The sequence below is a fragment of the Lepidochelys olivacea genome (genome assembly GCF_965140295.1).
Source record: "Lepidochelys olivacea isolate rLepOli2 genome assembly, chromosome: 26".
NCBI lineage: Eukaryota > Metazoa > Chordata > Testudines > Cheloniidae > Lepidochelys > Lepidochelys olivacea.
Genome location: NC_140436.1, coordinates 16,273,415 through 16,288,229, shown reverse-complemented (window position 1 = coordinate 16,288,229; position 14,815 = coordinate 16,273,415). Strand labels below are relative to the sequence as shown.

Genomic DNA, 14,815 nt, shown 5'->3' with positions numbered 1-14,815 from the left:
AGATCTGAGGGAGGGTGGGAGAGGAGTTATTTAAGGTACGCACCAATGTGGACACAAGAAGCAATGGATATAAACTGGCCAGAAACAAGTTTAGGCTTGAAATTAGGTGAAGGTTTCTGTGAAGTTCTGGAACAGCCTTCAAAGGGGAGCAGTAAGGGCAAAAAAATGAACTAGCTTCAAGACTGAGCTTGATAAATTTATGCAGGGGGTGGTGTGATGGGACTGCCTACAATAGCATGGAGCTGATCTGTGACTGCTAGCAGCAAATATCCCCAACGGCTGGTGATGGGACACTAGATGGGGAGGGCTCGGAGTTACTACAGAGAATTCTTTCCCAAGTGTCTGGCTGGTGGGTCTTTCCCACATGCTCAGGGTCGAACCGATCGCCAGAGTTGGGATCAGGAAGGAATTTTCCACTGGGTCAGATTGGCAGAGACCTTGGAGGGGTTTTGCCTTCCTCTGCAGCGTGGGGCCCGGGTCACTTGCAGGTTTAAACTAGTGTAAATAGTGGAGTCTCTGTAACTTGGGGCCTTTAAATCACGATTTGGGGACTTCAGTCACTCAGCCAGAGGTGAGGGGTCTGTTACAGGAGGGGATGGGCGAGGTTCTGTGGCCTACAACGTGCAGGAGGGCAGACTAGATGATAATGATGGTCTAAGAGTCTACCTATGAGCGTTGGAAAGAGCTGGGGTGGTATCTGTGGCCAAGCAGGAGGTGCTAAGTTGGGGGGGATCCATGATGGGGGAGGAGGCGCTGGGTCTATGTTGGGGAGCAGGGACAGGGCAGGAGGCAACGCAAGGTAGTTATCAGCGAGGTTTGTGTAGAGATGATACAAGACACATCACCCCGTCCTCTGGTGCCACATTGTTTGTAACACTAGAGCTGTGCGTGGAGAGCTCTATTGCTCCCCCCCATCCCGGCCAGCAGGAGAGGTGAGGGAGGACCCTAGTTCCCCATACATCTCCCTGAAAAGCCCACCCCAAAATCCTAAGGTGTGCCAGGGACAGACAGACGGACTGACGGGCAGATGAAAAGAAACACTCACCCATGCGGCGTGGGTGGGAGGGATGGTTTCATTGGGTTCATGGAGTTCATTGGCTGCAGGCAGGCGAGCAGGGCACGTGCTGGGTCTTCAGGAACAGTGAAGGAGCTGGGTGGCTGTGGCTGGGCTGGGAAGGGATAGACAGAGTGCCAAGGCATTAACACTACAAGGAGGCAGCAGCCACACAGAGTGTTAGCTCTCCAGGCAGGCTCTCCTGCCACGGGGCACTGCAGGGGGAGCTCCAGCTACTCCAGCCCCGGCATCTCCCAGCAGGGGGCGCTATGGGAAGCGGGGCAGCAGCACCAGCTGTGGGGAGCGTGGCAGAAGTGCTGTGGGGTGAGACCTTTTCCAGCAGGGGGCACCGTAGGGAATGGGGCAGCAGTTCCAGCTGCGGCTGCACTGGGAATGGTTTTCCCTGTGAAAATTATTCCCGTTCCACATCAGAACACAAGGGAGACCTTTCAACAGAGAGCGAGAGACCATCCCCTTCCCTTCCCCAGCAGGCCAGGATTAGAGCATTGGTGGTGGTTATGGGGGTGGGGGGGACTCACATTCAAATCCCACCTCCAAACTCAGCAGGGGAAGGAAGGGAATAGCAATGCCTGAACCACCCAGCAACAGATGTCATCGCTCTAACCACTAACCATTTGGGTGCTTGGCTCTCCTGGGGGCTCTCTCTGTCTCCTTCCTCCCCCCACGCTCCAAGAAAGGCCATCCTAAACCTGAGGATCCTCCCGTGCCAGCCCCCCAATCCCCAGGGCAAGTGTCGGTGACACTGATCCATTCCCACCAACACAAAAACATTTAATTGAAAAACGGCCGCCCAGCTGGCATCCCTGCACAGGCTGAGGGGTGCCTAGAGCAGGCAGTGGGTTCAGAAAGCAGCAGTTGCTTGGAACCAAGGGCAAGACTTAGCAAACCATATCTCCCTCCGCACCCCCCTGCACAGACAACCCTCCACATAAAAACACTCCCCATCCCACACATGTACCCTGCCCACAAATAAATGCCCTCTGCGCATGTGGCCTACTCAGATGCAATCCCGCAGACACCCCCATGGACACAGCAAATATACCCACTGCCACACAATCTGCCCGCTGCCACAACCACTGTCCCTCCACGACTGCTCACACAGCCCCCAACCCCTCCACGCCCCACACTCCCTGACACACAGTGATGCCCCTCTGCCCAGAAGCTGAGGTGCCAGGGCTTTGCCTGTCTTGGCCTGAATAACCCTTGTCCCAAGGTACTAATGCTCTGCCACCTCCTTGGGGGTCCATGGGGTGGCCCCACGCTGCCCCTAGGAGACCCACAGGTCAGTGCTGGACACTGGGCCATGGTAGCAGAGGCTGTGATTCAGACAAGGCTGCAGAGAGAGCAAGGCACGTCTAGGCACAGAGCCGATGCACTCGCCCACCTTCTCTGCCCCCTGAGGCCCCCTCCCACTGGCCATGTCTCTCCACCCCACTGCACCCCTTCTCCACATCAATGAAGGCTCCCACGCAGCCCATTGGCATCTCATGAGCATGATCAGGCAAGGACAGTGTCTTTATCCCTGGGTGGCAGAGGGGCGTGGGGAGGGAGCCGTCACCCAGGGAGGCCGGAGCTCAGCTGGGAATGGCACCCTGGAGTCCTGAGTCCCAGGCTGCACCCGCCCTCCTCCCAGCCCATCCCTGGCACCCCACGGCCTCCCCCGCTTCCCAAGGCCAGGCGGGGGCGGATCCTGGCGCCTCACACGGTGTTTGTGTCCAGCCCTTTGATCGGGTCAGATAAGGTGAATCCTTCAACTCACTTCAATCCCCTTAGGCCAACCCTCTGGTCTCACCCACCCCCTCGCACTGGGCCCCCGGGACTCCTCTCTTGCCCCCCAATGAAGCGCCCCCCGCTCTCTTGAGGGGAAGTGGTCACATTGGCTCAGCAGCGCCAACTACGTCAGCTTCACAGCACGGCCAGCAGGAACTTGGCGTCCTGCCCAGATCTGGCAAAACAAGGTCCTGGCATGCGCGGGCTGAAGGGCTGGCCTAGTTCCACTGGGTTAACTCTCCCCAGCCCACGGTTTGTGGCTGATGGCATGAGGCAACCAGAGCAAACCACAGCACCTGCCACCTGGCTTGGGGGCCACTATGCCCCGGGCACGGCAGGGAGGGGGAAAGGGTCTCTTCAGGAAATGCCCTCTCCCAGCGGGGGGGGCGCTGTGGGGAGCAGGGCAGTAGCACTGACTGTGGGGGGAGCTCCCGGCTACCTCAGCCCCGGCCTCTCCCACCAGGGGGCGCTGTGGGGAGCAGGTCAGGGCACTGGCTGTGGGGGGAGCTCCCAGCTACTCAAGCCCCAGCCTCTCCCAGCAGGGGGCGCTGTGGGGAGTGGGGCAGGAGTACTGGCAGAGGGGCGCCCTGACCCATCCCATGCCCAGCATCCCTGAAGGCGACAACGTGCCATCCCATGCACAGTGAGGAAGGAAAGCATCTCTGGCTTGAACAGCCCCGACCAGCTCCTGGATCCTGTTTGCAAACATGCGGCGGAGCCAAGGCATCCTAGTGGGAAGCCGGCAGTGCAGGAATCTGGCCCGGCCCTCTGGAGCAGAGGGGTACGAAGGCGGGCCAAAGGCTGCCCTCCCCCTTTGTGCCTGATGCTGGGGGCGGGAAGGGAAGCAGGCCTGGGGCTGGGACAATAACTGAACCCCCCCCCCGCTTCCGCCTGGCAGCCTCCACCTCTCAGCCATGAAGCACCAGAGCAGGGGAAACAGTAAACCCTGGCTCCCTGCCACCCCCCGCTCCCCTTGTGTGCTGGAGACAGGACTGTGGCTGGAGCACCCCACGCCCCAGTCAGGGGGCTCCCAATCCTGCTGTCTGCCTGCTGCCCCCCGCACCCGCTAGGGACAGGGGCATCCATTCCCCGTTTGGCTGGGCCCGTCTGGAGCGAGGGGGAAGGGGGCTGATGGCTGGGCCCTGAATGGAGGGCTGCTTGGCTGATGCTCCCCATGGGGGAGGGGAGCGCATGAGCTCAGCAGCAGGAACAGGGGCAGGATGCAAAGGGAAGGGAGCCTGGTGCATGGCGGGGAGGAGCTGCACATCCCCCCATGAGCTGCAGGGCTTGGGGGAGGCCTGAGAGGGGAGGTGGGGGAGGGGTGTTCACCGGAGCTCTGCTTGCGACAGGAAAACATACAGCAAGGATTGTTACATCTCCAGCACTGAGCCCCCCTGCCCCATCCCTCCGCCTTCCCAGCCAACCCGCTTCCCCTGACCATTAGTCCTTAACTAATGACCCAGCTCCTGTGAACGGTGCTGAACCCCATCCCTAGCTGACAAGATGTCCCCAATCTCCAACTCCGAGCACCCACCAGGCTCCCAGACACCCTCCTGAGCTCGGCCTACACCCACCAGGCACCTTAACAAAGACTTCACTTTTACTAAGTTCAACCCACCGTCCCCCTGCTGCAACATGCTGGCCGCCCAGCTAAAACCCCAGCTCTTTGGCTCAGGGACTACTTGTTCTAGTTTTGTCCAGCACCTGGCACTCTGGGGTCCTCGTCTGTGACTGGGGCACTCCTAGGCACTACTGCAGTGCAATTAATAGACTAAGACAGAAAATACTCAAGTTTAAGGTCCCACTAGCAGCATCAGCTCAGCACCTATGTTATGCTGCACATTTGATCCCCAAGAGAAGAACAGAGAATTCCGGTGTGTGCCCTGGTGCTGAGGTGGCAGTGCTGTGGGACTCTTCGGTTCTGAACGCAAGAGCAGCCAGACGGGGCCAGACCAAGGTCCCTCCAGCCCAGTGTCCTGTCTGCCAACAGGGGCCAATGCCAGGTGCTTCAGAGGGAATGAACAGAACAGGCAATCATCAATTCTGCAGGTATTTTTGTGCTCTGATCTCTGCGAATTTAGTGCTGCACTTACAAAATTCTGTGGATTGAATTTCCTAGGTTTTTAAAGAGGAAAAAAATCCATTGCTTTCAGACGTCCCTTCAACCAACAATAATGTTAATACCCCTACCCTGCACTCTTCATCGCTTTGCAAAGGATGGGAGAAACTGAGGCACACTTTCCCTTCACACAGATACTTCCCTCCCTGGGTGCAGTCCCAGGAGAGGAATCCAAACTTAGGGAAGTGGCTTCACCAAGCATCTTGCAGGCTACTGGGAGAACTGGCCATAGAACCCATTCTCCTGAGTCCCTATCCAGTGCTCTATCCACTAGGCCACACAGCCTCTCCACGGCAATCTTTGCTAGCTGTGCACGGATCCTGCAAACAGACCCAGACAAGCAGGGTCAGAGCCTCACCGGGGCTTCATTCGCACAGATCTGCTTGCAGGATCTCAGCCCTTGAGATTTAACTGCACAAGCTCAGCATGTGATTTTCAACCAGTTGTACCTCAGTCACTAAACCAAAAAGATTTGGTCTCCCACCCAAGCCAAGGCCACAGTCCCCAGGAAGGTGTTCATCCAGGTAAGCCTGGAGTCAAACCTCAGCTGGCTTTGCCCTGAATACTGCTGGATATTTTCTCCACTCTCCAATGACTCAAAGGGCTTTTGCTCAAATTTTCCAAAATAAAAAAAAACAAACAAATAATTTCCTTCAGGCAGAACCCCCCCAAGCCTGGAAAATTCCTGCCCCGGACAGCACATGTTTTGGAAAACTGTGAACATCTGAAAAGCAGCAGCGGGAAGAAGCGTCGCCGCTGAAATGCCACCGAGAAACAGCAATGCTTCTTGGCGGCATTGCGGCGGCAGGGTGTCCTGCAGGCACACAAAAATGCCCCGGCGGGTGCCATGGCGCCCGCGGGCATCACGTTGGGGACCCCTGGGTTAAGGGATCTCTGCAGAATGGCAAGCCCACCCAGGCCAGACCCCTGCCTCCGGCGTGACCCCCTACAGCTGGGCTCTGCACCCTCTTCCCCCAGGCTGGCAGGCCAGGGCTGGCTGTCTAGCATGAGGGCGCAGCAAGACCCAACCCTAGGTCTGGCTGCAGTGGCTGGCCTCAGCCAGGGGGCTCTCCCTGCAACTCCCTCCCTGGGGTCTGTCCTGTGATGGAGACAAGCTGGAGCAGCAGCGACACCCGCCCGCCCCCTCTCAGCCACAGCCCCTCCGGAACAGCACGTCCTTCTCCACGTAGAGGTTGCAGAGGGGAGGATACAAACAAGGGATTTCACTGCAGGAAAACTCCTGCCACCTCCATCCCATGGTAGTCTTGAGGAGGATGGGTGGCCAGAGCCCCAGGCAGCCATCTGGGTGGGGCAAACCCCAACAACATCTCTACCCAACTCTAGTGCTTCCTAAGGAGCTCCAAGCAAACATTAACTAATAGAGCCCCTGACACCCGGGTCAGGCTCATTATCCCTGTTAAAGGTGGGGGAAACTGAGGCATGGAGCGGTGAAGGGACTTCGCTGAGGTTACTGGCACAGAACCCAGGAATCCTGGCCCTCAGCCCCCCTGCTCTAACTGTTGGCTCTCCCTCCCTCCCGCCAGTCCCTTGTTAACACACTAACACCACACAACAGGATTTTGCCCTTGAGGGAGAAGGGCTAGGCAGCATTGCAGCTGGTATCCAGTCTCACCTGATCACTCAGGCTGAGAAGCAGTTTTCAGACACCCCGCCCACCCCCCATTTTCACTGGCTCCTCACACAAGATCACCTGAAGTTGCATTTTTTTTTTTAAGTGATCAAAATTCTCAACAGTTTTTCAGCAAAACTGAAAAACCAAAACAAATCCACTTCCCTGCACCAGGGCACGTTCTATCCAGACTGCTGTGGAGGGGGGTGTCTACAGACCCCCAAACTCTGCTCTCTCCCCCCTCTCTATCTGCTGGGCTTCACGAGACCAGTCCCTTGGCAAAAAGCCCGAGTTACGATTCCCTAAGGTACTAATATTTAGGCGCCTGTCTTTGGGGATCTGGGCCTTGGAGACTCGGTGAATACAGATGCTTTTCACGCAGGTTGTAAGTACACTTGCTGCGTTGACACCCACTTTGCTGACTTCAAGCCTTTCAAACTAATTCAAGACGAACATGGGAAAGGGGCTACACACCTTTGATTTGTGTAGCTCACAAAGAATGTTTTTAGAAACAACTGTGCAGGTGGCATTTTAATCCAGTTAAGATCCAGGGGCATTGTTTGCCACCGTGTATTTTTGCCATGAGGAAAGTGCTCTGTTGGAAGGGCTGCAGGGAAAAGGGAACATACTTGCACAGGAATTAAAAGGTTTTTGGCAGGAAATTATTAGAGAGATTCATCTTATAACAAAATGCTAGCTTCCCAGAGACCCCTTGACCTGCTTACTTAATGTTCCCACAAAGGATCTACCTTTTAAACAGAACGACAAATTAATTTCTTTTATATTATTAGCAGCAAGACTTTGTATTGGAAAAATGTGACTTCTCTTCCTATGGAATTGTAGTATAGTAAAATATGGACTGGCCTTGTCATGGAAAAGCTTTCACACACAAGAGAAGCACTGAAAAGAGGATAGTTATTTAGAACATTGGTCATCTTTTTGGGGCGAAAAAAGGAGGAGGGCTCCCCAGCCAGCGAGCCAGGTTCTTTAGCCAGGGTCTTTGACTATTAATCTCATCCTGAATAAGTAAAAAGTAATGTATGGTGTAGTATAGCAATGTTTTATTGTAACTTTTCTTTAATAAAAAGTTTAGAAGACAAACAAAAGAACTAATTCCAATAGTTTCCTTCAGATTTGGCTTGTTTGGCAGATCTCAGCAAGATCTAAAAATGAAGCCAAGTTTGAAAAAAACAGAGGCGTGGTTTTAAAAGTTAAGAATGTTTAGGGATCACTGCTGACATGAGATTTTCCTTTCCCCCCACTTATTTATCTTTAAACAACTAGGAAATTAAATGCAAAACTATATTCCACTGTTACACGCATTCAAGTCAAGAACAACAAAAGTTCATGCTGACCACAAATCCTTAACTCTGCCTCCTTGGGTCATTTGCATTATGATACTGTCATGCCCACATTCTCTTGGATACAAGTGTAGCTGCAGAAATTAAAGACAGTGTTATTCTGGGTTATGAGACCCTGCAGCTGAAGGTTGTGTCAAAATGCAAGCACCTAAGGGTGCAGAGTTGACGGAGAACACAGACGGGGAACTTGGTTAAACTGTTCATTCTGATTTGGGCATGTCCTGACCATTGATCGATTTGTTGTGGAATGTGTAAGCTACATGATTAGCCTCATTAATGGATGAATGAGGGTGGCCGTATTAGCACGGATCCAGCAGCCCCTCTCCAAACCGGACACAGACTTCCCAGTCTTCCTGGGAACACCAGAGATTCACTAACCCACAGAGCATTTCTATGCCCCTGTGCTGCCCCCTGCCCTGGCACGGCCTCTGCAGCAGGGCAGAGATAAGGACCATGCAACTGTGTGTTAGAGACCCTCTCTCTGAGCCGTCGGAGAGGCACCTGATGACCTCCCAGGGGTGCAAAGACCCCTGCCAGGCACCTCACCCCATCCTGCACAAAGACCATCCTATCCCTCGGGGTGAAGGCCAGCTTACCACTCCCACTCTTCTCCCATTGCCTCCCCTGAGCACTATAAACTCATGGCACTCGTGAAAATGGCTGGTGGATGAAGAAGTCCCAAAGGAAGATCGGGGGATCCTTTGGGCAGGACAGTGGGGTAGAGGTAGGCCGTGTGTCCAGAGGGATCCCCCTCATCTGCAGCTTGGCAGAGTGAGCGGGTTGGGCACCAGCAGAGCAGATGCCAGCCCCAGCTGCCCCATGCTGAGTGGCATTCAGCCATATTGCAGAGGTGGGTGTGTGTGAGAGAGAGAGAGAGATCACCAGTGCCTCTGTGATGGCTCAGATACAAAAGCCCCCTCCAATGCCCCTCTCTGACCCCCATAACACAGTCCCTTCTCTCTGCCCTACCCTCCAGGGACCAGCCAGCCACCTGAGTGCTCCAGCCCTGCACCCCTTGGCAAAACTCAAGGCGGGGGTGGGAAGCGCTCTAATTAGATTTCTCCATAACCTCACTGTGCGGGGAGCAGCGCAAAGGGGTGACACGGCCCCACCATGGGGAAATGCAGAGATGGGGCTCCCTCGCCACAGCCAGCCCAGGGTTCATCACCCGCCACCCGTCCCAGAGCAGGGCGGGTGGCTCTGCGAGAGCAGCGGGGCACAGAGCCGGGGCGGGGCTATGCAGAGAGAGGGACAGCGGGAGAGCTGGCTGTGTGGCTGAGCTGCAGGGCCACCAAGACAAAGCCCGGGGGGCGGGGGGGCTGCTCCCAGCTCAGGGTGTTGTGGAGGAGAAGGCTCTCGCAGGGCCAGTGCAAAGACAAGGCAGGAGCTGAGTGGAGAAGCAAGTGACTCAGGGCCTGATCCTGCCCCTTTTGGAGTCATGACAGGCAGGCAAGGACTCCATTCCCACTTGTAAATGACCTTGCAAGGCAATGGAAGGTCTGCTCTGGACTCCCCAACAAGCTGACAGGTATGGAGACCTAGGAGGGCAGGCGTGAGATGGATCCTGCCACAAATGGGGAGACAGGGGCTGCTGGGGCCCCCCGCTGCAGACAGCAGCGGCAGCCTCCGGGAGTGGACCCTGCCAAGGACGGGTGGAGGATGCTGCATTTAAAGGGGCGGGGGAGGAGAAACAGTACCTAGGGTCAAGGAACATGAGAGGAATGACCACGCTCTGCCCCACCCAGCAGCTCCCCAGGTCACCCTGCTGCCCCAGCACACACCCAGCTGCCAGGCTCCAGGGCAAGGCCACGAGGTTCTGCACCAAGGGGCCACCCTCTTGATCCAGCCTGTCCCACTGTCAGTGCCCTGGAAGGAGCCACCAGCTGCGTGTTTATTCTGCGGGAGGTAAAACGGGGAGGGGAGTTGCTCTTGGAGTTGACAAATGGATTCTCTGCCTGCTGCCTCAGAGCTGCTGATGCCCCTCAGCACTGACTCATAGCCCCTTGCAACCCTAGCCCTGGGTTTCCCTTGTCACAGCTCTGCCAGTGCCCCTCAATCTCAACCTGCAGTCCCTGCTAGCCCAGCTGTGGGCGTCTCTTCTGCAGAAACTCCAAACAGAACCAGTCTGTGTGATATAAACACCGCAATCGCACTCCTTGGCCAGGGCCCAGAGCAGTCTTGGGCACACCAGAGCACGGGGCAGGAGGGAGTAGGACAGAACAAAGGATCTTGGTACAAATGGGCAGCCAAGGGGCAACATGACACAAATAAGCATCCAGCCTGGAGCTGCTCCATCTCCAGCTGGGATCGCGGAGGCAAGAAATCCCCTGGTGGGCCATTCTGGAATAAGCTGTCCACAGGGGACATCCCTTCCTGACCCTGATCAGCAGCTGGCTCATACCCCCTAGCAGGAGGATGTGTACCAGTGCCAGGGGAGTGTATGGTACCCCTCTGGGTCACAAGGAGCAGACAGAAAAGGGTTACGGGGCTGGGAGGTCATCCATCCCCTGCCCGGTCACATTATCCAGATACATGGTCAAGTCTCCTGTCAATCATTACAGAGCTATCCGGTGGCAGTGAGTCCCAAAGGCTAATTATGTCCTGGGTTGATCTAAGGCCAAGCAAAGCTCTTTGGAGCAGGTCGAACAAGTTACACAGCACTAGGGCTGGCATGTGCTTAGAGTGCCTCCCAAGCGGTAGCACAGGTGACTCCATGTGGGGCAACCTCCTCTCTGAGTCAGGGGCGGCTCTGCCACCAGGAGGAGTGGGAACACTGAGGGTCCTGCCCCCTGTGCGTATGGGTAGGCCTCACTGGCGCTTTTTGCAAGAGGGTGGGCACTAAACCTGCTGTCTGGCCCAAACCTCCTTGCTGGGGGGGTTTCCTGCCTGGCGTCATGTGGCTGTGCATGGCACCACCCTAGAGGTGGCCGCAATGTGCCAGAGTGGAAGCTGCAGAGAGCGGGGGGAAACTTACTCACCAGGGGTCCATTTGCTGGGGAGCAGGTCAGGTAATGGGGGTCAGCACCAAGCTTGCCCAGAGAGCCCTGCAAGGTGGCTTGAGCACTGGAGGGGTGATCAGAGCCACTCTGGCTAGCACTGCTAAGCCTGGGAGGGGCTTGGACACAGTAGCAGGGGTGAGGGAGGGTGCAGGGTGTGCCTCGTGGTGGTGGTGGTGGGGTAGTCTGCTTGGCTCCCCCAGCTCCTCTCTCTCTGCCTGGGCATCAGAGAGCGTTTGCCAGGCAGGGCTCCCCTGCCCAGCTGGGCCTTTGGACTGGGTCAGTGGGGGGGCTGAGTGCAGGGTGGGGTCAGGCTGCACCCCTGGTGCTGCAGGGGCATGGCAGCCCCAGCCCCACACCAGGCCCAGGCGTATCAGGCTACAATGTAGAAGGGGTGCTGCGACCATCTGTCTCTAGGTCCTGGGGCTCCCAGCCTGCTTGCAGCCAAGCCCATGCCTCCCTGCTCAGCTTGGGGGGAGGTGGGAAGGGGCAGCTGGCAGCTCCAGCAGGGGCAGTGACTAACCCTTCCATGGGACCCTGAGTCACTGGCGCGGCCCCATGACCTGCGACCGGCTCCACGGGGGGAGGCCGTAGCGCAGTGCCCAAAGCCTGGGGCCTTGGCATGGAGCCCTGGGGTGCTCTCTGCCTCCCTGTCCACATGCCAAGGTGGCATTCTGCCCCCCTCACCCTGCTATTGCTATTCCTGCCCCATCTGGACCTGCAATGTGCAAAGCGGTGGCAAGGGGTAGAAGCCCTGCCATGGCTCCCTGACACACAGGGACACCAGAGCTTGCTGGTAGAGCTGGGGACACTAACTACCAGACTCTGGCTGCCCTGATGGGAGCAGGAGGGAGCCCAGGCATTGGGCATGCCGAGCCCCATCCAGGTGCTGATGCGCCTTGCCACCGCCCATGGGGCCTCAGTACCCTGTTTCAGACCCAGGGCCACCCATCAGCAGCTGGCCCCTCCTGCACTCTGGGGCACGGCCCAGTGTCTCCCCCTCCCATTGTTCCCACAGCCTGGCCCACGCCAGGGCAGAGCTCTCCAGGTACGGCCACGGCGATTGCCTTGGCTCTACTCCCGCTGGGCTGCTGGCACCTGGAGCAGGGCCATGGCACATCCTGCCGCTTTGACCCTGGCCTGGGCACCGTGTTCCCATGGGGTTGGGAGGAGGGAAGGGCAGGGGAAAATGTGCAGTCCTCCAGGAGCTGCTCCCAGTTCAAACCAATGTCCAGCAGTGGACAAGTTTAAACCAGCTTCTCCCCAGCATGGGTAGCAGCTGGTGCTCTCTTAAACTCCAACTCCATGCCAATGCTTGGCAAGAAAGAGATGTCCTCAGTGCTGGCCCAGGGAGGAGTCTGGAGAGCAAAGAGTCACGGGGAGAATGCCCCCCTGTCCAGCAACATCTGGGGAGGGGCCTGGGTAGAGGGGACAGTTCTGTATGTACATGCTCACCCCAGGTGCTCATTAGGGAAAATGAGGCACAGGGCGAGGTCCTTGCACCTGAGTCCCCTGCTAGGGCAGGGATGCCAGTTTGTCATGAGCCCCGAGCATTAGCCTTTCACAAAATAGCAGAGATAATCCAATCCAATCCCCTCGCCCTCCCGCATCCCCATCCCAGGGATGAAGGCCTAAGTGGGATGGCTGTGGGCCCCTGTGCCAGGGGGTACCCCAGTGGCTGGGGGAGATGTGGCTTCTTCCCCAGCCCTCACCTGGAGGAAGGGACCACTCTCCCCTCTTCTCCATGGCACAATTCTCTGGTTTCTTCATGTTGCTCCTCCTGGGGAGCTGGGCTTGAGGGGCGGGCTGCCCTAAGCCTGCCAGGGCCCCTGTGGGAAGGTGGTTTCTTAACTGTCCTGGAGGGCTGGGCAGCTCTCTGGACCCTGTGGGTGCAGTGTGGAATGCCAGGAGGGGAAACAACACAACCACAGTGCTGGGCCCCTGTAGCTGGCTGGAGGGGAGGAAGGTGAGCTGTGCTGCAGGCCCCTCCAGGTGGGCCTGCCCCTCACCCCCTGGTGCTGACCAGCTGCCTGTGCACGGCTCCCCTGCAGTGCACATCTGAACTCTGTGCTTCTTGCAGAACGTATTCCTGGAACAAGGAAACAGCCTGTTCCTTCCCAGGGATTATAGCCCAGGAGGCACCGCAGGAGAGGGAAGGGGGGGGCTGACCTGTGAATCAGCGGCAGAGCACCAAGGCCTCCTCCCTGCGCCCAGGGGCACAGGCGAGCTTTGCTGCCTTAACCCCTTCCTTCTGCAACAGGCCTGAGGCCCTCTCTGCTCCTGGGGGAGGCCAGCCTTGAGAACTGGCAAAGCTGCTGGAGGCGAAAGCACACAGAACCACCCCAGTGCAGTCCTCTATGGATCTGTCAGCAACTCCACCCGGGGGTGGGGATGCATGGGGAAAGTGGGGTAGGTGTCCTGGCACCCCCAGAGGCACTGGAACCTTGCCCACAGACGAGGCCACTGAAGCACCAGGATAGAGACTGCAGGTCCTGATGTGCACGGAGCCACTAGGCTCGAGGGAAGCAGCACTGGCCTGGAGCTAGGGGGCCTCACGCTGAGGGCGTCCGGCTCAGCCGCTCCACGCTAGCAGCTGTGGAGGAAACTCCCTCTGTCATGTCGCTCCTGCATGGGCTCTAATCCTGCAGCCGCCCTCCCCACCCTGTTGAAGCAGGGATCCCCAGGATCTGCAAACACAGGCCTCTGTGCATGTGAGGCTGTGGCCAAGCTCATGGGGTTTAGTGATTTCTGGCTAGGACTACTAGCTTATTTCCAGCTGCTGGGAGAGTCCAGGAGTTCCTCCCACAGCCAGTGCTTCTGCCCCAGTCCCCACAGCACCCCCTGCTGGGAGAGGCTGGGGTTGGAGTAGCTGGGAGCTCCCTCCCACAGCCAGCGCTCTGCCCCTGCTGAAAGAGGCCAGGGCTGGAGTAGCCAGGAACTCCCTGCACTCCCACGCTCTTTCCAGCGGATCCCCTCTGTAGCTGGGGGGGGGGGGGAAAACACCACCAGAGGTTCCAGGGTCTGGGATGCTGCATGCTCCATCGCATTGGGGGGGGGTAAGAGGTGCCTTCCCCTCCCCCACCAGGGGCAGATTCTAGGGCTCGGAGCATGAGCCTAATGGGCACAGCCCCTCAGGGTGGGAGAGATCAGCACTGGGGGCCCAGGCACCTGGAAATGCAGTTGCCAGTTGCGGAGGCAGTGGGGGAGGGGAAGGAGGGGGTCACAACCGGATGTGCCTTGGCGGCTGCAGTTCCTGTGCAGGCCCCGGAGGTCTCCACACCCCCGCGCAGGGCAGAGCGCTGCAGTCTCCACACACAGCTGCTTGGGGGAGGGATGGGGTGTTGGCCAGCAAACTGTGCCGGGCACAGTCCCATGGCCCCTTCTGCTAGGGAATCCCCCCAGCCACGCCAGGAGAGCTCACTCTGGAGCATGGCGTCCCACTGGCAAGGGAGAGGTGCCTGCAGCCCACAGGCGGGTCAGACCACCCGCACAGCTAGTCAATGGCTGATCTCCACGGGGCCAGTGCCTGGCCAAAGGAGGGGGGGATGAGGATGGTAAGTGGAGGCACAAGGGGGGGGATTAGTAAGAATGGGGGTGACATTAAGGCTGAGTAGTGGAACTGCTGGCTCCAGCAGGCTGCAGCGTTGTCTCCTGGGATGCTGGAGCATGGGGATTTTGAACTGCGAGCACTGGGGCAAGATCTGAGCCTTGCGTGTTGGGGAGCCCCCCCATGTTAGGGATGCAGCATCCCCATCTGGTGCCTGGGGGATGGGACTTGCCACCTCTCCGCTCCCTGCCCTTGGTCTTCTCCAGCAACTCTCTCTGCTGGGCAGCCTAGTGCCAAGGGACGGATCCATGCAAGTC

General features: G+C 57.7%; 1 protein-coding gene across 2 annotated transcripts in view; it reads right to left on the bottom strand.

Moving 5' to 3' along the window:
- Positions 1-14,815, bottom strand: part of ZMIZ2 (zinc finger MIZ-type containing 2) — a 43,201-nt gene that overhangs the window by 18,205 nt on the left and 10,181 nt on the right. For both annotated transcript variants that reach the window (XM_084615107.1, XM_084615108.1), the window contains exon 2: positions 1,046-1,169. In XM_084615107.1, coding sequence (XP_084471233.1) covers positions 1,046-1,095 — 50 coding nt within the window. In that variant the 5' untranslated portion in view covers positions 1,096-1,169. The remainder of the gene's footprint in view (positions 1-1,045; positions 1,170-14,815) is intronic.